At 35.9% G+C, this 20161-nt stretch overlaps 12 protein-coding genes across 12 annotated transcripts; 5 read left to right on the forward strand and 7 right to left on the reverse strand.

The window, feature by feature from the left end:
* Window positions 1-233: 233 nt before the first annotated feature.
* On the forward strand, window positions 234-962 carry EIN_404910 (hypothetical protein; the record flags this gene model as incomplete). Its single annotated transcript, XM_004256800.1, has 1 exon — window positions 234-962. The coding sequence occupies one exon, from the start codon at window positions 234-236 to the stop codon at window positions 960-962; it is 729 nt and encodes a 242-aa protein (XP_004256848.1).
* A 256-nt stretch (window positions 963-1218) lies between these two features.
* Window positions 1219-2580, forward strand: EIN_404920 (tubulin alpha-1 chain, putative; the record flags this gene model as incomplete). The annotated part of the gene is made up of 1 exon (XM_004256801.1): window positions 1219-2580. One exon carries the CDS (start codon window positions 1219-1221, stop codon window positions 2578-2580), a length of 1362 nt encoding a protein of 453 aa, XP_004256849.1.
* A 1250-nt stretch (window positions 2581-3830) lies between these two features.
* EIN_404930 (RAC GTPase, putative) lies at window positions 3831-4421 on the forward strand (the record flags this gene model as incomplete). Its single annotated transcript, XM_004256802.1, has 1 exon — window positions 3831-4421. One exon carries the CDS (start codon window positions 3831-3833, stop codon window positions 4419-4421), a length of 591 nt encoding a protein of 196 aa, XP_004256850.1.
* Window positions 4422-4763: 342 nt separating this feature from the next.
* Window positions 4764-5702, reverse strand: EIN_404940 (tyrosine protein kinase, putative; the record flags this gene model as incomplete). Its single annotated transcript, XM_004256803.1, has 1 exon — window positions 4764-5702. One exon carries the CDS (start codon window positions 5700-5702, stop codon window positions 4764-4766), a length of 939 nt encoding a protein of 312 aa, XP_004256851.1.
* Window positions 5703-5824: 122 nt separating this feature from the next.
* On the reverse strand, window positions 5825-8815 carry EIN_404950 (hypothetical protein; the record flags this gene model as incomplete). Its single annotated transcript, XM_004256804.1, has 1 exon — window positions 5825-8815. The coding sequence occupies one exon, from the start codon at window positions 8813-8815 to the stop codon at window positions 5825-5827; it is 2991 nt and encodes a 996-aa protein (XP_004256852.1).
* Window positions 8816-9214: 399 nt separating this feature from the next.
* EIN_404960 (hypothetical protein) lies at window positions 9215-10390 on the reverse strand (the record flags this gene model as incomplete). The annotated part of the gene is made up of 1 exon (XM_004256805.1): window positions 9215-10390. One exon carries the CDS (start codon window positions 10388-10390, stop codon window positions 9215-9217), a length of 1176 nt encoding a protein of 391 aa, XP_004256853.1.
* Window positions 10391-10454: 64 nt separating this feature from the next.
* Window positions 10455-11900, reverse strand: EIN_404970 (hypothetical protein; the record flags this gene model as incomplete). Its single annotated transcript, XM_004256806.1, has 1 exon — window positions 10455-11900. The coding sequence occupies one exon, from the start codon at window positions 11898-11900 to the stop codon at window positions 10455-10457; it is 1446 nt and encodes a 481-aa protein (XP_004256854.1).
* A 240-nt stretch (window positions 11901-12140) lies between these two features.
* Window positions 12141-13136, forward strand: EIN_404980 (hypothetical protein; the record flags this gene model as incomplete). The annotated part of the gene is made up of 1 exon (XM_004256807.1): window positions 12141-13136. One exon carries the CDS (start codon window positions 12141-12143, stop codon window positions 13134-13136), a length of 996 nt encoding a protein of 331 aa, XP_004256855.1.
* Window positions 13137-13928: 792 nt separating this feature from the next.
* On the forward strand, window positions 13929-14249 carry EIN_404990 (hypothetical protein; the record flags this gene model as incomplete). The annotated part of the gene is made up of 1 exon (XM_004256808.1): window positions 13929-14249. The coding sequence occupies one exon, from the start codon at window positions 13929-13931 to the stop codon at window positions 14247-14249; it is 321 nt and encodes a 106-aa protein (XP_004256856.1).
* Window positions 14250-14424: 175 nt separating this feature from the next.
* On the reverse strand, window positions 14425-16966 carry EIN_405000 (hypothetical protein; the record flags this gene model as incomplete). Its single annotated transcript, XM_004256809.1, has 3 exons — window positions 14425-14636; window positions 14695-16331; window positions 16392-16966. 3 exons carry the CDS (start codon window positions 16964-16966, stop codon window positions 14425-14427), a joined length of 2424 nt encoding a protein of 807 aa, XP_004256857.1.
* Window positions 16967-17074: 108 nt separating this feature from the next.
* Window positions 17075-18156, reverse strand: EIN_405010 (hypothetical protein; the record flags this gene model as incomplete). The annotated part of the gene is made up of 2 exons (XM_004256810.1): window positions 17075-17420; window positions 17483-18156. 2 exons carry the CDS (start codon window positions 18154-18156, stop codon window positions 17075-17077), a joined length of 1020 nt encoding a protein of 339 aa, XP_004256858.1.
* Window positions 18157-18608: 452 nt separating this feature from the next.
* EIN_405020 (hypothetical protein) lies at window positions 18609-20141 on the reverse strand (the record flags this gene model as incomplete). The annotated part of the gene is made up of 2 exons (XM_004256811.1): window positions 18609-18829; window positions 18899-20141. 2 exons carry the CDS (start codon window positions 20139-20141, stop codon window positions 18609-18611), a joined length of 1464 nt encoding a protein of 487 aa, XP_004256859.1.
* Between the last annotated feature and the right edge of the window lie 20 nt (window positions 20142-20161).

Here is a 20161-nt window from a genome sequence, read left to right on the forward strand (position 1 = left end):
CAGAGACATGTGTTGACCACAATAGATAAGTACATTTGTGTGGATAACAACCCACTTCCCCTTGGTGTGAAGATCCCAGTTGATATTCCAAACATTGCTGTTTGTAGTTTTCATACTAGTTTCATATCGAAATAGCTGACAAATAGTACCTTGCCATTGCAGTGGTATCAATTTTGTTACTTGTGGTGTCCACAAGTGTACATCGAGGTAGGATATTCAAGAAATTGTTCTTGATGCTTGTCTCTGGAGTCTTAGCAACTGTGGCATTCTTCTCGACTTTAATGTTCTTGACGTATTGCAAGAATCAATTGATCTGCGGACCATTCAAAAGATATTTACTTCTCTTCTTCGAGACTTTCAGCGATTTGAAAGTCATCAAGAAACTCGACTACCACTACATCCCAGTTTATAACCAAGTGATCTCTTTCTACCCAGCCGTTGGGACGTTCATGGAATTGTTTGTCAAGCAAATACCAAAGTTGGGACTGAATACACCGGCGTTCTTGTTTGTGATTGGGTTTGGGTTACTCACCAAGAAGTCTGCTGTATTTACTCGAGCGGTTGTTGTCACTTTTGTGACATTAATAGTGTCGTTGATGACTGCAGTCGAGTTTATGCCATTGACGCATGATGTTGTGGGATGTGTTGTATGCACCATCCTCTTCACTATTGGTGCACTGATTATCATTCACACATTATTCTCGTTGGGACATATCCTTCTTGTCCCATACTTATTCGTTAATTGCACATCAATTGTTATTGCACTGTACAGATACTTTGTTAAGGAAGTCTTTGCCCTTTCAACACCAGTCATCATCTTCACGATATGGTACACTTTGTTCTGGCAAAGAAAAATCACTGTGGTTGGTGGGTTCTTGATTTTCTTGGCTATGAGTTCTTTGATGACACTCAAGTGCGGATACTTCTTGGCTATCACAGTTATCGTCGGGAGCTTTTACTGAAGAGAAATGAACGTTTTTGTCTTCTTTGTTATTGACTCAAAAATGTATTAAACAAATTTACTAGACCATCTTTACTATAATTTTATTAATAAATTTAATACATTTTTTTGATATCGTCAATGGAACTATTTTTGAGCACCAACAAAGAAAAAAAGCTAAAAATTGAGTTTTTAGAAAAACTCAAAAAAGGAAAGTGAGGGAGAACTGTTTAAAGGGATTTATAAACAACCCTGTCGATCTCAAAAGTCAGAAAGAAATGAGAGAAGTGATCACTATTAATATTGGACAGGCGGGTTGCCAACTTGGAAATAGCTGCTGGGAACTCTTTTGTTTAGAACATGGGATCCTCCCTGATGGCACACCTGCCAAAGAAGGGTTGGCTAAAAATTTGTCGAACGGACAGAACGTCGACAACGCGTATAACGCGTTCTTCAATGAAGTTCAAAGCGGAAGATTTGTGCCACGCGCTATCTTTGTGGATACTGAACCGACAGTTATCGACGAAATTAAGACGGGAAATTACTCGAAATTGTATCACCCAAGACAGTTGTTGTCAGCTAAGGAAGACGCTGCGAGTAACTTTGCTTTGGGGAAGAATAACTTCTCGCCACTTGTGGAAGAGACGATGGAAGCGTTGAGAAAGTCTGCCGAGGCGTGCTCGGGGTTACAAGGGTTCTTCTATTATAACTCCGTTGGTGGTGGGACAGGAAGTGGGTTCACCGCTGCGCTCTGCGAGAAGATCGCAGAACAATATCCAAAGCGAACAAAAATTAATACCGTCATTTGGCCTTCACCAAAACTGTCGAGCGGAGTTGTTGAGCCGTACAACGCAGTTTTGAATACTCACGCGATGCTAAAATTGGCGGATTGCACACTCATGGTTGACAATGAGTCTATTTACTCGATCTGCCAGGAACATCTCGAGGTTCAAAGTCCATCATACTCACACTTGAATCAAATTATTGCACAGGCGATGAGCTCTGTCACAGCAAGTTTAAGGTTTGAAGGAACTCTCAATGTGGATTTGAATGAATTCCCAACAAACCTTGTGCCATTCCCAAGAGTACACTTCGCTATGATGTCGTACGCTCCAATTGTCACCCCGGAGAAGGCACAAAGGCAAACATTGAATGTACAAGAGCTGACAACGAGTCTCTTTGATCGTAAGAATTTGATGATCCAACTCGACGAAGTTAACAAAGGAAAGTACATGAGTTGCTGTATGATGTATAGAGGAGATGTCTCGAACCGCGAAGTGAATTTGGCTATTAATGTGGTGAAGAATTCTTATGGACTTCCTATCGCCGATTTCTGTCCGTGTCCATTTAAATGCGGTATTAACAATCAACCCCCAACGGCTGTTCCCAATAGCCAGTACTCCGCGACGAAAAGAAGCGCCTGTATGTTGGCGAACCACACTTCGATGTGTCAAGTTTTTGGAAAGGTTAATCAAAACTTCGACCAAATGTACGGAAGAAGAGCTTTCATTCATCACTATGCGGAGTTTGGCATGGAAGAGAACGAATTCATTGAAGCGAGACAAGATATGTTTGACCTAGAGACTGAATACGCTAATCTCGCTCTTGATAACCCAGAGGTTTCGGGCACAATGGCGTAAGGATTATTTGGAAATTTGATTATTTTTTTGAATTTGGGTTATTATTGAATTATAATTATTTTTAATTTTTTATATAGATTCCAACCCAACTATAACAACTATTAGGATAGTTATAATTTTCTATATTTATGTTCAAACTATAATTTATTTAAAAATGAATTAAGTAATGTTATACCGGTTAGTACTAGGCAAAAAAAATGAAAACAACTCCTTTATAATTACACAACAAAGAACCGTCACTATTTCAATCAATCCAACGAATTGTACACTTTCTTGCGCTTGAGAAATACAGTGGGGTGAGTCTGTGAAAAAACAAAAAGAAGTTTGGTGATTTGTTCATTTTGCGAAATGAGATGCAACTGTGGCTTAGTGTTTTGAGCGTTACAATCAGCTTCTGATTTTTGGGTTTTCTTTGCTACTTTGGGCATTATATGGGTTTTCAGTTTTTTGTTTTTATCTAAATATGGTTAAAATTTAGTTTAATTGTAATATATGTGCTTAACATGTTGTTATTAATTTTTTTTATAATAATTAATCTTAAATTGTATTGTTAATCAATCATTAATTATTCTATAGTTTTTTTATAATGTTTGATTAATAAAATTTTATTTAAGTTTAACAAAAATAATAAAATGGTAATAAAATGTTATAAAAATTTAAACAAAGTATATTTATAAAAGTTTAAAGAAAACTAAAAAATTAACTATTTTAAACAAAATAGTAAAAACAATTAACAATTTTTTAAAATATGATTAGTTTTTTAATTAAAGTTTCTATTTTTTGTATTTTATTTTAAAACTTGATTTATAGTTTTTTTCATGCTATAACTGACATTTTTTTAGGTGATAAAAAAAATATTTTAATTATTATTGTTTTTTTTTAATTTTTTATAATTTTTAAATTAAACATTACTAATAACAAAACTTATTTGTTATTTTTTCATATTTCAAATAAGTCATATATTATTAAAAAACGCAGTCTAATACTATTCTTCTCAAATTCAAGATGATTTCTATAAATATCAATTATTTAAATAAAATAATTTATTACACAAAACTACAACTTGAATTGCCAAGTCTTCCCGTATCTATTTATATATATAATAAAACCTAAAATGTGTCTTCCCGTTTCTAAAATAAGCGTTTGGATAATAGCTTCTTTCTAGTAAAAAAAGTCACAATTACTAGTATTTCCCAAACTGAAATTTCCACGACCATCATAAAAAGGAGTTCACAGAACTGTAAAATAGAATGCAAGCTGTAAAATGTGTGATTGTTGGCGACGGAGCTGTCGGGAAGACTTGTCTTCTTATCAGTTATACCACCAATGCGTTCCCCAACGAGTACATCCCAACAGTCTTTGATAATTATAGTGCGACAGTAATGGTAGATTCAAAGCCAATCAACTTGGGGTTGTGGGATACTGCAGGACAAGAAGACTATGATAGACTTAGACCACTCTCATACCCACAGACCGATGTCTTTTTGATTTGTTTCTCTGTTGTTTCACCACCTTCTTTCGATAACGTCTCTTCTAAATGGCAACCAGAAGTGATCCATCACTGCCCCAAGACTCCTTGCCTTCTTGTCGGGACTAAGTTGGATATGAGAGAAGACAAAGACCAATTGAAAAGACTTGAAGAGAAGAAGATCACTCCAATTACTACAGAACAAGGAATGGCTAAAGCTAAAGACATTGGCGCTGTTAAGTACATCGAGTGCTCAGCATTGACCCAGAAAAACCTCAGACTTGTCTTCGATGAAGCCGTCAGAGCTGTCATCTCCCCAAGCAATGCCAGTGGAAAGAAGAAAGAAAAGGAAAAGGGGTGTGCTCTCCTTTAAATTACAATTAGCTAATGTTTTTGACTCTTTTTGGTTTATTATCATTTTTGCTTATTCACACAATAAGTTTCAGTTCTTGTTGTGTGGATTACAACTTATTCTGAGTGTGGTCTTACAACTTTTTATTTTGAACTATTTATATTGTTTAATCAACTCCTTCGACTTTTATTTTTTATTTCGATTTTTACAATTTGAGTATTTTGAGGTATTGTATTATAAAATAGATTGTTTCCTATCGTTGAGTTACACATGTTTTATTTCTTGAAACAGAGAATTAAGTCTCTATGTTTTCCACCTCAAAAGCAAATCAAAAGTACAAAACAACTCAACATTGCCATTACTTCAAATTGTTGTGTACAATGTTTCAAGCTTCTCCACCAACACATCTATTTTAATCCTTTTCTGTTTGTCTTGATCCCACGTTTCATTTATAATTCCATACATTTCGTTTGTCAGACATTCAACTCTTTCTGGTCTGCCTCCCTTATCAACATATTCAGCTATACACCAAGCAAACTTGAAATTCTCTTTTGGATAGGGGTCTCTCCATGTTATTCCTTCATACATGGTTATACCGAACGAATAGATATCTGCAGGTTTGTTGTAATGTTTTAGACCTTCAAGTACCTCAGGTGCCATGTATTTTGGTGTTCCAATACCTTTTGTGAATGTCATATTAGTCATCATCATATTAGTATTTCTTGCACTTCCAAAGTCAGCCAGTTTCCCATTAATCACTTGATCATCTTTTAATGAGACAACTAAGATGTTATCCGGCTTAACATCTCGGTGCAGAATACCGTTTGTGTGCAAATACTGAATCCCTCTTGACGCATCTTTCAATATTTTGATTCGAATCTTCATGGAAACGCTAATGACATTCTTTTCGTTGTCTTTTTTCCTCAGATTTGCAAAACTCCCATATTCGGCATATTCAGTAACAACAGACACGTTGTTTGTGAAAAACACAGCTCCGTAAAAGTGTATGATATACTCACTTCGAAATTTGTCCATCATCACTATCTCCTTTTCAAAGTCAGCAATTTGTTGAGGATTTGCTATGTCCTTCATCTTCTTTACAGCTACAGCATTTCCTCGGAATAAACCAAGATACACAACAGCAAAAGAACCTTCACCAATAGATTCGGCGTTCAAAATAAGTTCATCAGGATCGAGTCGTGTTGTAAGTTTTGTTGTTGCACTGAGTGTAAGGGTCTTGACAACTCTTTTGTCTTCTTCGATGTTGAAAACAGAAAGCGCAACTTCATTACTCAAACGCATTGTACATAGAGCAGTAAGAAACACTTCAAATTCACATGCTTTGTTCCTTTGTAATACAACTTCGCTGGGGTTAAAGTGTAGTTTATATTTCTCTATGTGGGAAACAGTGGTGATGTTAATTTTCATTGCATGACGACTGGTATTGCCGACACAAAATACTTTCCTGATCTCTTCATCACATTAATATATTCATCTTCGTTTCCAAATTGTAGTATCGTGTGACTGACAACAACATTGTCACCAAGATCAACAAATGCAATGTTTGAATCGTGAATATTAAACAAAGTGTGTTTGACTGTTTTCCCTTCAGCTTTAATGTATCTTTTTACGAGGAACCACACCAATACAATTGTTCCAACCATCAACATCAATACTAAAAGTATGACAATGAATATGACCCACCACACAACCTTCTTAACACAAAGAGTTCCGTCAGTGTTAGGTGATTTCCAAAAAGTGCATTTGGAACACTTCGAATTCTTTGACTTGACACAGTTTTCAATTGTGTTATATGCCACACAATTAAAGTTTACAAGAACAAGCCCTTCTTCACAAGACAAACATTTGGCTTCATTTATACATTTGGTACAACTATTGTTACACTTGGCACATTGGTTTTCGTTGACTGTATAGTACCCATCAGAACACATGGAACACCCAAAAGTTGTCACGTTTGTTGCACACCCAACAAGTCCACTTTGTAACAAACAATCTCCTTCGTTTGTATTGAAGTACTCCTGTCCACATGTTAAACAAGAGTGGTCGTTGAGACACGTACCACATTTGGGTTGACAATTAAAGCAGTCAAGACCAACACGGTAGTATCCCTCTTTGCATGACACACAACCTGTCCCACTCAATGTTAATATGTTACATTTGTTTGCCAATTCACCACCCGATTTACATGTTCCTCCACTCAAGAAATATCCTCCATAACATGAGGTACAAAATGTATCATTATTATAACAGTTGGCACATAAAGAGTCACATTTGTTGCATTTCAATGTGTTGAAGTCCAAGTATGTTCCAAAAATGCATCTGTTGCACCCTCCAACACCAAATAGTTCACATTCTTTACTTTCATTAACGCATGTATTGTCATCCGTGATAATGTAACCTTTTGCGCACTCAACACACTTATTATTCACTACATTGATACATTGATCAATGTTCTGAACGCAAAGACCGTTTGTATCTTCCATCTTATTACCTTCAACATCGCAAGACTGTAAGTGACACTTTCTGTCTGTTCCAAAGATGTAACCATTTTCACATTTTGTGGGTTCCCCATTCTCACACAACAAACAATCTGGGTCATGTTCTTTACAATCAAGACAAAATGTTCCATTTGAGTAAAATCCCTTTTTGCAATAAATGACGTTGTTCTGCTGAACTTCTATCATCTCTTCGGTTGGTTGATAACAAACTCCATTATTGTTTATTAAATTGTCTGTTGTGTCACACAGTAAACACTTTCCATCATTAGATTTGACTTGACAGACATCATCTTTAGTAATTTTAATACAATCGCTCCCAGATTGTGTGTAACCCTCTTCACATTTTACACAAAATCCCCTTGTGTGAGCTAAACAATGGAAAAAGCTTTTACATGAATTTTCAAATAACACAAAACTATCACGACATTTAGTACACTGTTCAACACCTCCAACTTTTGTACATTTATCACAGTTGTCAGCTGTACAATTATCACACCTCATATTTTTATCAATAATACCATCACAATCCATCGCATTTCTACAATGAAAAAAGTTTTCTTTAAAATACCCATAATAACAGTGGATTTCACCAAATGAAAATCCATTTCCTGCTTCAAAAAATACAGTTTTAGAGAGAAGTTGCACATCGACCATTTCCACCTTGTTCGACACAATTGAAATGGTAAATGTTGACATCGTGTCATGAAACAATGAAATTGTTTGGTCGCCGATATACACAACATCAGGTTCTTCTGTGTTTCTTCTAATTTCGTTTTTGACAACTGTTGAGGTGTGATTGATAACAATGCCACTTACCATTTCAAGTGGTGTTATAAAACAACCAAAACATGGACAGTAATGTTCCACATAATTGTCGAGTTTGGTTATATTTACATGACAGTATATAATATCTGATGGATTGTTGTATCGAATTAAATGCCCTTTAGCAAGGAGAGTAAAACCATCTGGCATTTCACTTTGGGTCAATGGAATTTTGGTAATAGCAAAATCGAAACTGCTTTCGTTTGTAATTGTCATATTTGCTGGAAGACTGAATTCCTTTTCAAAAAAGAATAGAGGTAAATCTCTGATTGTTCTGTTTTGTGAAACGTCCAAAGAAATGGAGTTATCAATATCAATCTCATCCACCATTATAGAACTTTTCTCGTTTACTTTCAACTTGCTATATATTTTCATCTGGTTAACGATTGAATGTATTCCTCTAATTTCATTTTCAAAGAGAATCGAGGAGCAGTATGAGGTGATGTCTAAAATGTTTGACACAATGATTGTCGAATTTCCAGTTATAGATACAGACCCCTTGAAGTCACAAACCAGTTGGTTGAATGAACCACGTGAGTTGTCAGTGAGTAGCAAAGAACCAAAGAGAGTTGAACTCTTTTGAAAATTCACAGATGAATTCTCATTGAGTTCCAGTAATGCATAGGTGTCAAAAGTCACATCACATCCCACTTCAAAAACAGAATTGTTGTTCATTTTAATTTGTATCGATCTAATGTCTTGAGTCTGTTTGTTAATAACAATTATTGAGTTATCACTGAGGGTGAGAATACTTTCTCCTTTGTCTACCGAAATTGAACCAATTGAAAGTGAAGACGTGTCAGAAATAAAAATAGAACCTTTTCGGATTGTACTTAAAATTCCTTCGATAATTGAGCTTGAGTTGGATTGCATTATTAAAATAGCATTTCTTTCAAGAGTGACATCGCCACTCACTTCAAGAATAGCTCCTTGGTTAAGGGTAAGTGTTTGAGAGTCCAAAGAGAGTGTATCTATTTGACAATACTCTGATAATGCCGTTTCTGACGTAATGTTTGGACAGACAGCAAATGTGTGGTACACAAATAAAGACACAATGATAGTCGACATAACCATTGTTAATGGAAATGACGTTAAAGTTCAGTAAGGTTTAAAGTATTCATACCAGTTAATGATTCGATTTACCTTTGTTTTTTGTTTTTCCTTTAACACAATAAAGGTATAGTTCTCATTTCTATTAATAGTACAATTTGAACCTAAATATGATCTGTTTTTTCCTTTAAAGAAATTACATACCTCTTGTAAAATAGAAAATAAAACTTTTAAAAATAACCTAAAAAGTTATTTTTAAAAAATAGAAATGAGTTATATCCAAGTTGATAGTAAATAAACCATTTGAGTTTTAAAATTTAATAATATTTAATAATTAAGTAAAAAAATGGTATTTAATAATTTACTATTAGATGCCATTTGACCGTTTCATACCAAAAAAACTGAACTCGACATTTACACACATCAATTGGTGAAACTACTCATACTACTGCTATTTGACAGCGAGTCTTCGCTTCTCCCGCTCTTTCCACACATCTTAAGTTCTCTTTGCAACCGTTGTTTAGTTAAGAGTTCCTCTTCAATTTGTTCATTTATGTATTTAATCTTCTGAGACAATTGGTATATATATGCAGAGAGTGTGTTATTATCCTTCAACACGTCTTGCACCCTTTTTTCATACCTTCCGTTATACGCAAAGAGCAGTCGATCGAGGTTCTTCAGTGCTTCAATTTCATTCATCTTGACTTGTGATGGTTCGATAGCTGTTAAAAACACGGAGGAGACCTTCACGTTCTTTTCGTTAATGATCAAATAATTATACACATAATCTTTATGATCCAAAAACACTTGAGCCAGTGCAGGGTGGAGTCGCGTTTGTTCCACCATGTTAATCCCCAGTTTCGACAGAGAAATCGAAACCGGTTCTTTCAAAAACGCAATTGTTTCGTTCACCATGACACTCACACCTTTAATCCCCTTCCCGTTTCGAATGGTTTGTGCCACAAATTGTGAAAATTGTGAAATTCGCTGTTCGTTCAGAGAAATGTCCTTCTGAGAAATCCCCTCGACAAACAGTTGTGGGGTATTTAACAATGGACAGAGAAAGACTAAGAAGAATAAGTTCACATAAACCCACGTCGTCTTGATCTGGCCTGTTTGTTTCTTTGCAACTTCCTCTTCGATGATTTGTAATGTTCGTATCACATGCATTGGAATGTATTTGAGTGATTCAGCAACACCTCCTTTGAGTAAATTCGTCAACTCTTCCGTTTGCACCGATTGGTCGAGAATCAATTTTTGGAGGACGTCTTGGAGTGCGTTCTTTGCAAATTCAGTTAGAAAGAGTGTCGAGTACTCCACAAATAGCCTTAAAATGGACGATTGTGTTCTGAAGTTGTGCACCTCAACCGTATTTTGGTCGACGTCGTGTTGCGCAACCTCGCGGAACAAGTCGCAAATACTTCCCTCTGCAATGAAGTACTCCACCAGTAATCGGCTATATGTCTTGAATTCGGGAAGGTGTGCCGGTGAAATGATGACATCAAAATACGAAGAGAGTAACAATGAGTTCTCCTGGAATAACAATTTGTCGAAGATGTATTTATTTCCAAAGGGGAGGGGCTTGACTACAGTGCTCATTATATGCCTTTTTCAAGTTTCCGTTCTATCTCAATTATCCTATATTTTTATGATACTTTTACTATTAATATATTATATCTATTCTATTAAAGATATTAGAACATTTAACTCGAAAAATACAGACAATCACAATATAAAGAAAGGTGATCCAGATAGAAAGTAAAGATGTAAAGTCGCGATATAGACATGTCTCATTGTGAAGAAAATATCCGTTGAATTCGTCGCATACACAACTGTTGTTATTTTCGTTCAATACAGTCCCTTCTGAAGAACATTGAAGTACACATTTGCCATTCACATTTTCATAATTAGAATGAGCATCACAAATGCATCCATTGTTATTCTTATTTGTGATTTCCCCTTTTGTGCTACACAAATACGTGCACGTGTTATTTACTAAATAATAATTTGAAGAATTATCACATATACAACCATCATTACTTTCATTTGTTATTTCTCCACGGTTTGAACAGACAAAAACACATGTCATGTTAATGAAAAAGTACCCACTCTTGTTATCACATTCACAACCATCATTTTCATTGTTTGTAACACTTCCTTGGATCGGACATTGAAACACACACGTGTCGTTGATCAATGCAAACCCTTCTTTAACATTACATTGACATCCATCATTGTCACTGTTGGTGATGTTGCCACTCCCAATGCAATAGTACAAACAAAAGAATGGATCCTCTCCATAGTAATTACGTGAATGATCGCAAATACACTTGTCGCCACTTTCTAAAACACTCCCCTTTCCTTTGCATGCAAAAACACACGTCCCAATTGTACTTTCAGTGTATTTCGAATCACAAAGACACTTCCCATGTCCTTCACCTTCAACGGCATCAACCACAAAATGGTCATCTTCGCGACAAATACATTTCGTTTGATTGTCTGAAAGCTCTCCACCATTCCCACATGTAAAGTTACATTTTATAATTTGTGAATATGTGATGTATGAGAATGTCGAAGTGTCATATCGGGTTTTATTCGTGAATCCACACGGAGTCTCGGGTCGAAAAGTAAGTGCGTCGCCTTCGCACGTCCCATTCGAAGACTTGAAAAATTCCGTTCCTATGTGAAGCATGTCATTTGATGGAATATACCCCACGGTTGTTCTACAATCAACAACTCCACATAATTGACATTTGTTTGAAGGAACTAATATCCTCACCACTGTGGCTGGGGTCACTGGGGTTTCCAATTTGAAATATTCATACGATATATCCTCTAAAGGAATCGCATACAAATTAAAACGAACGGTCGCAACTTCCCCTGACGTCACATACACTCGATTAACTTCGGTGGTACATGTGTCGTCACTGTATGTCGTCATATTAAAAGTGTTTGAATTGTGGTATGTGTTTCTCCTAAACAACTCAGCAGTGACTTGATAGCAAACGTCGAGAGAATACAACCACTCCACTTGGGTGTATTCAATGACTGAGACACTGTGATACTGCGCCAAGCTGAAACAAACCAATTCTATTAGAACTAAAATCATTTAATCTTTCAAGTTTCCTTGAATCTTTCCTTATATTCAAATCACCATAAAGCAGTTTTATGCTATTTAAGTGTTTTCAATGGTGACAAATACAATCGTTTCTTCCTTGTATACATAACTAATATTTGATAATAAATTATGAAGTTTATATAGTTTCTTTTGTTTACCATATTATTATATAAAAAATATAATAGAATAGAATACTTTAGTTTTAGAAATTAAAAAGAACTTATAAAATGAATGGATACAATAACACTCAAATATGATGAATACTCTGCTCTACTGCGATCTTCTCAAACATCCAAAGAAGAAAACACTCGCCTAAAAGAAGAAGTAAAGAAACTGAAAGAGCGTGTAAGTGACCTTGAGTGTAAGTTCAAACATCAAACTGGAAAGACACAAGAAGCAGAGAAGATGTGTGTTGACCTTCAAAAGCAAGTTGAGAAAGAGCGTGTCGACAAGATACAAATATCTTTTGATATCTCTTTGATTCGTTTAAAATATAACGAACTTAAGAAACAGAACGACGTATTAAAAGAGGAAGTAGCCTTCGAACCTCAAAGAAAGGAAAAAGTCGAGTTCCCCACTTTTATCCCAGAGATTAAACCTATTCGCCCAATCCAAAATCAAAAGGACTTTGTCATGATCGGGCGCGTGGAACAATTACCCAAAGACACTATTGTCGATTTGGTCGTTGAAAAATCAGAGGACCAAAGTGAAACAGAAGACGAGCTTGACGCAACACAGTTCGTGCGAACAAAATTACCTGCTCGCGTCGATATTTCACCAACACCTGCGAAAGTTGGCGATCTCGTAAAAAATGATGTCGTCATTGAAAACGTCGAAAAGCAGTTTACGTGCCGACAGAGTCAAGACAAGAATAGTGTAGAGGTAGTTGAAGGTTCTGAAGAAATCGACATGTTATATGGGATTGATTACGATCGAGTGCTTCAGGTTCTTAAAACGATATATCGTGACAAGACGAAATTAAAAGGAGACAACAACAAATGGGCGGAAGGGTTTACTGTGTTTTCAGATTATCTCAAGGCGTGTGGTGTGAAGGTTAGACCGACGAAGACGAAGAGTAAAGAAGAGAATGAGCAGGACATGTGTGTTGAATTCTTGAGGGAATTTAAAAAAATTGAAAACATTAAAGTTCAGTTGGGGATGAAAAGAGCAGTTTTGTTCTTCGAAAAGAATAGAAAGACGGTTGTGAGGTATCTTGGAGACTATTGACTGTATTTGTGTTATTTAAAATGTTTTTCTTTTTTTCATTTTGATGTTTTATTTGTTGGTTTGTAATATACAGTTCCATTTGAAGATCAATGATGGATTGGAAGCTTCGGGGTTTGGGGAAAAGATTTTTTTTTGGAATGAGTATTTCAAGATTCCCGTACCAAACCGGGAAAATCTCCGAATATGAAAAAAATTTCGAGTGGAATTTTTTATCATAAAGGTAAAGAACTTTTTTGCTCCAATAATAAATAATATTAATTAAAATTATAGAATATTACTATTGATATATAGTAAAAAAAAACAAAACAGAATTGAGTAAGGAAATAATTCAAACTCAAAAGTACTTTAATTCTTTCCAACTGGAGTTTTGAGAGAAGTACGTTTTAATTAGTTTGAATTACTATCAAATAATCGTTGTCTATGATTAATAACATTTTTGCTGTTCATTCAAATTGAATTTCACCTTTTAAACGGTTTTAAAAAATGTTATTTATTTAAATTATATTTATAGATTATCATTAATACAAATATAGAAAACCCAAAATCTGTAAAAATCCCGACCAGATACGATTTGAATACGCGAAATTGAAGAATTCAAAAAAAAGTGCAGTTGTTGAAAAAAAGAATACGAAAAAATAAAGATCGTTGAAAAAAGTACAAGCAATAAAAGTAAATTATCTAGATGTTTTTCCCAACTCAATAAGGAACGAAAGGCTATATAAAGAGTACTCTGTTTTTTTGAAAAAAGAACTATATAAAAGAAAAAAGTGAAACTGGAAAGTGATATTCGACATGTCCAGGTTGAAGCGGTCTCGAGCGTATATTAGTTTTGATAAAGGTGTTGCCTGCGATGACCTGAGTAAGCAATCGCAAACTGGTTTAGACACCAAACAGTCGTTCTTTGTTTTTTCGAATAGGATACCTTCCCCAACTCAACAGTGTAAACGGTCGTCACTTCTGACTGAAGTGAAGACGGTTGGATCTCCTACCATTCAAAATGGGATTTTGGAACACAGCGAGAAGGTGGAACACTCGATTGACGAGCCAGAAATTACTTTTTGTGAGACACACAAACACGAAGAAGAGGGTAATGTCTTTGATTTTGCGTTCTGACATTCTACTTCTTCATCGCCGTAAATAGTTGTATCGTTGAATTGTCTCATGTCCAAGCAAGGCTAATCACATTGTTTTGTACACTTTTATTCCTATCAATGGGTATTCTACAAACCCTTTTTATTCGTTTTATTCCAAACAGCGAAAATAAACGTACTACTCCCTTCTTTTACTTTTAATTGTTTAACAGTCGCTCCCGCCTACTCGAGCGAAGTAATGAGACGACAACATACATTGTTGCTAAGACCCCAGTACATAACAACCCAACATACAAGAACCCAAGAAGTACTTTGTCTTTGGTCTTGCGCCACTTTCGTGGGACAAGTACGACATTCACTCCTCGCATATTGAATGGGGACTTCGGACATGCAACATCATCTTGATATGCTATACCTCAATGTCTCTTCTCATACTTTTTATTAGTAATATGTAAGTAATAACAAACGTCGCGCAACTAAGTATGTCCCGCACTTGATTTTGGAGAAGACATTGGTTATCTTCTCACCTGTAAGAGTAACTACTTGCATGTTGGTTTGTATTGAACCTTCTTTAAAATGAAGGATATAAGTCTCCCCTTGATATTCATTCTCATCGTTTCTTACTATAAATATTGAGGAATTGGTAAACTCGGCTTCTGTATCTAAGTTGAAGGCAATTGCATTGTGTGGGTGGTTACTGACTGAAATTTGAGTATGCCGTATTTCAATGTCCGAATCATAAACAACAAAAAGACCAGAGGCAGCAACCTCAATGTACGAGTTTTCGAGTAACTCAGAAATCATCTCGAGTGTCCCACTGTCGTCTATGAATATGTTGACTTTATAGATCCAAATAACATCTAATGATAAAGAAGCTCTGTTCTTGATATTGAACACCATCCCCTTCTCTTGCTCCAAAAAGTCACCAATTTCTATCGACCCATAGATGTTAAATAGATCACCAGCGAGTGCACCAATAGTCATATCACCATCTAAAGAACATTCAGTGCCACATACCATCTTTTTGATCATCACATCGTCACCAATGATATACAATTTGTCTCCCTTAATACCAGCAATGTCATCTTCTATAGTCACCTCTGCACCTTCATCAATTAGATAATTACATTTTGTTGCTGGACACTTACATTGTTGAGAAGGAAGTGGTGTTTGTTCACCACTAATTTTACAGTCTTCCAAGTTCATAATTGGAAGCTCTTTACTGAAATCAAAACATGTGTAGATGCGATTGGAACTTTTATCAAAGATCACAGTGTTGTCGTTATCTGAAAATGCCTGTGCGGTGTACTTAATTTTTGTGTCTGTAGCCACAACAATGGGACGACATTGATTCGACACTCCATTGAAATACTTCGACACTACTTTACCTTCAATTTCTAACTCACCTTTCGTCATCAGCCATCCTTGTGTTGTGACATCATTATAGTCTCCTTGAAACGTCGCAGAGAGAATCACTACTTTCGACTCTCTTGTTGAAATCAACCCTCCCATGAATGAAAATACCACATTAGAAGCTATCATATACACATTGTCCATTATCAACGAACCTTTAATATACAACTCACTATTTGTAACATCAACAAACCCTTTTAAAGTTGTATTTTCAAATTCGGCGCGTTCTATGACAGCAAGTCGTCGGATCTCTGCGTCCACTAGTTTTATGTTCTTTCCTATGACACTCTGATAGACACCCCTCAAAGTACTACTTCCTTGGACAACCACTTCTTCAATTGTTAAAGAGTTAAGATATAAGTCTATGTTCATTGTTTCGGGAATAATAAGTTGGTACACTGGGTTTGTAATAACAATGGACAAGTTGTAGTGTTCTTGGAGCATAACAGAGCTTGGTATATATTCAGACTTATCAGTATGAGCTGAAAAGCATGTTTCAGGCTCTAAGTGATTCGACAAATAACACATTTGTACCATACATTTCACTTCATTCCCCTTTTTTACTAAGTGCATCTCTTTCTTATTGCAACAGATGCGTAAGTCAAATTCCTCTTGTGTTTTACCCGAAAGCACGTAGTCGGGAAATGCATTATTATTCGATTTGAATAAGAGGAGGTCCGCCAAATCACTGCTTAAAGATTCGAGGTTAAGTGCCTTGAGAACCCCTTTTTTGTCTGTCGACACCACAAACTCCGTGGATAACATTTTCAATGTATTAATTGTGTATTTCTCAAAGAAGGATGCATATCCGTTGGATAACATAATAAGTTCTTCTATATAAACTTCCTTCTTAAATTGAACAATTCCACTGACTTGGGCAGTCTTTATATTTTTATCAAAATACCTGACTATACTGTCACTTCGTACCTCCAAATTCAGTTGTGTGTTTACGGTATTAAAATCAACCGAAATGCCAGTTGAGATAGACACCGACTCCCCTGTTTTCTCATTCTCCAATCGATTGATAACTAAATATCCGTTTCCTCTAAAATCAAGTTCAGCAAAGTCTTGTCCTATAACAAGTTTATTGATGGTAGTCATTTCGTCGACAGTCAAATCAACTCCGTCATACAAAACCCTGAGTTCTTTAATTTCCACTGGCAAATTTTTGATACTATTCAACTCCGTATAAATAATGCATTCCTTTGGGTTAAAACTGCTTCCTCCGCACTCAAACGAATCGTCAAATCCGCCGTCTTCGTTCACCATTTTACACTGGCACTTCTCGCTTATGGCCACTGCCAACATAAGGAGAAACACGACCATCTATTATTTATTTTTAATGAGTTCTTTCTATGAAAAATTGTGAAATAACAGAAATAACACAAAGAGGTATTAACTCTCCATCTGCAATCCCCACAAAAAAATATCTAATTAGGATTTAATCAACGGCTCATCAACTACCTTAAGTACGGGAAGTTGTTGTTGTGGGGGTAAAGTGCCTTCAACACCTTTGACCCAGTCATACCCGACAGAGTACGCCAAAAACGCACCATCGCAGATGAAGTCCGCGGTAGTGATTGAAGCGCCTTGGACGGGTGAGCCCAACGAATTCACAAGACTCTTTTTGACTCGGTCCCAAATATTGATAGTCCCATCACTCCCCGCGGTTAAAAACACGTCTTTATTGAAAAATGAAATCGAATTCACGGGGAAGTAGTTACACACATCTTTGCTGATTCGTTTGTGTTGTGCTTTGAATGCGTAAGTGTATTGGTTGCTGTGTGTTAGTTATATTCTATTTAATATAACCATATAATAAATAACAAGTCATTAACAAACCTTCTATTTGTGAAGTTAATCACATTCGCTCGCCCATCATTACCTCCATATACCAACCCAGCTTTGTCAGGAAACATTTTCATCGATTGCACCGAAACATTAATCTTCGACTGTGACCCACCAACAAGTGTTTCCGTCATTGGCTTTCCAGCTTGTATATTAAATACTTCAATTCGACCTGGGGTGGAGTATGTCGTTAATTCTTCAAATTGGTCCATAGCAACGACTGGTCCAGCAACAGGCATTTTTGTGCTTTTCCCAGAGTTAAGTTCTGTCAACATGATCGTCCCGTCGAGAGATGAAGTGATCAGAGCACCAAGTGGTGCAATGAATTTGATTGATGTGACACACGACTGGTGTTGTGAAACTTGTTGTTTTTGATTTTTCTCGACAGACCACACCTCGACGGCACCTCCCGCAGTCCCGTACGCAAACAAGTTGTTTTGCATTTTAGTGAGACAAGTAATTGGAGTCGTCGCTGTGACTTGGCTCGCGCCTTGGATGTTAGTTGGTGAAGTGACAAAAAACGCTTTGCACGTCTTGTCCCACGATGCCGTTGCGACTAAAAACCCGTTCTGCATTTTGTATCCATCTATCCCACTTATTGTGTCACCAAACAACTCACTTGTCCCCAAAGGAAACATTGGAGAATTTGACTGTGATTGTGTACGCATCACTTTCTATTTTTTTTTCTAGTTCAATCGTTTTCTTTTTCATTTCGAGTTTCCTGTTTTTTTTGGTGTTGCAAATGATCGGTTTTACTAAATGAATTGGTTAAATTAACTATATTCTTTAATTTATAATCTTCTTTGAAAAACCCTTTGAGTTTTTATTTGAGAAACTACTTCTCTTTTGTAAAATTTTAAAACATTTTTTAAAATTCACTTTGGTGTTGTGAATTATTTATTAATTCAAATTTTACTATATTTATATGAATTTTTGCGGGAAACTATTTAATAAAATAAAAAGTGTTATTTGTGATTGAGTTATTGATTTTTTTAACTATTGTTTAATAATTAATAAAAATATTATTATAAATAATAATAATAGTATTGTTTAATATATTATTATATTACAAGTATTATTATAATACAAGAGTAAAAACTTAATAACACCCAATCATCATTCATTTTTTGTTTCTTCTTACCTGTCTTTTCTTCGATTTATTTTTGCTTTTACTTTTTTTGGTTCTCTTTCCTTTTCCAATTTCGAGTTTTTTCATCAGCCTAGCGTTCTTCAACTCCTTTTGTCTATCTCTTAACCTGGACACGGTCGCATCCGATCCGACAAACACCTTTTTCTCGTACACGACGGGGACATCGGGTACTTCTTTTGAAGTCGTATTAGCTATTTGTTACTATCGAATTAAGTTCAATTTAGTATAATCCACTCGATAAAATTGATATAAAAACAAACCCAAATTCGTCTTAACAGGTTTTGTAAGACCAAATGAATGCGCGTAAGGAATAAGTTCATTTCTCTTTAATCCAAAAACGCCCATGAAATCCAAATGCACATAATTTTGGAGGAACCGTTGATATGCTGTTCTTGCATTCACATGAACAAAATATTGCTTTGCAACAAGTTGCTCTATTTTTGGGGAATAGTCATTCAGTTGATTCTCAACCATTTTAATCGTTTTGAGTGTTCTTTTCTCTCCAAGTTTCTCAAAGAACAGTTTCTCACTTTCAAGGCCAAAGAGAATGATATTACCAGCACCGGGATAGCGGACATTTAATAACTCTTTGGGTGGATCGACAAATATAGCCAAATCAACGTTTTTGAATTTTCTCTCTTGCGCAGAGAACATAACGCCGTCCGCCTTTTCGTTGAATTGTGTGATCACTTCAATTTGTTCATTTAATGTTTGTGTGTTGTTCAAAACATATCCATCGACAAGTTCAAGACGACTCATCACATCCTGGAAGAACACCGCTTCCTCCGAAGACAAGAACAAAAACGCAATTTTCTTCCCTTTGTTTCGTTGAATGATCGAAGCAATTAAGTTCCCCTTCGCTTCAGGTTTATAATATAAACAACTGACTTGTTGTTGAATATCGGGTTTCTCGTCAACGACGATCTTATAATTGCACTTTAATGAAGCCATCACATCCTCTGAGAAATTTCCGGTGTTCTCAACAAACAGCTGACATTGAGGAATTCGATTTGCTATTTTCAAGATGTACCTCTCAAGCCCAGCTCTGACTATGCTCGCCCCGGACAAAAACGCTACAAATCTGAGATTCTGTGAAGGGTATCCTTTGTCCATTAAAAACATTTCAGATAATATACCAGAAACAGTCCCAATGAAAATTGGATACTTTTTCTTGGTTTTTTCACATGTCGTTTCAATTGGACTTGGATTTGGAAAAACACCAACATTGAGTGACGTTTGTGATTTGGTAATGGAGTGAATGCGAGCAACCTCCTCATCATCGCCACATAATATTAATGCGTATGGACCCCCTTTGTTTTCTTCTGAAATGTCGTCTTCGTTGTACTTTGGAAATTCGCTTGATATTTTCACAATGTAGTCAGTTATAACAGTACCAATGTCCCATTCAAAACGAGTATCTAAATATACACTCTTCCCAGACTCAAGGCCGTCCATAAGTACTTTGTGTGAGTCTGATACAGTCTTCACTGCAATTGTCTCCATCGTTTACCATCCAAGTTACA

This window comes from Entamoeba invadens (genome assembly GCF_000330505.1).
Source record: "Entamoeba invadens IP1 unplaced genomic scaffold scaff_1105074726033, whole genome shotgun sequence".
In the NCBI taxonomy this organism is placed as follows: Eukaryota; Evosea; order Mastigamoebida; family Endamoebidae; genus Entamoeba; species Entamoeba invadens.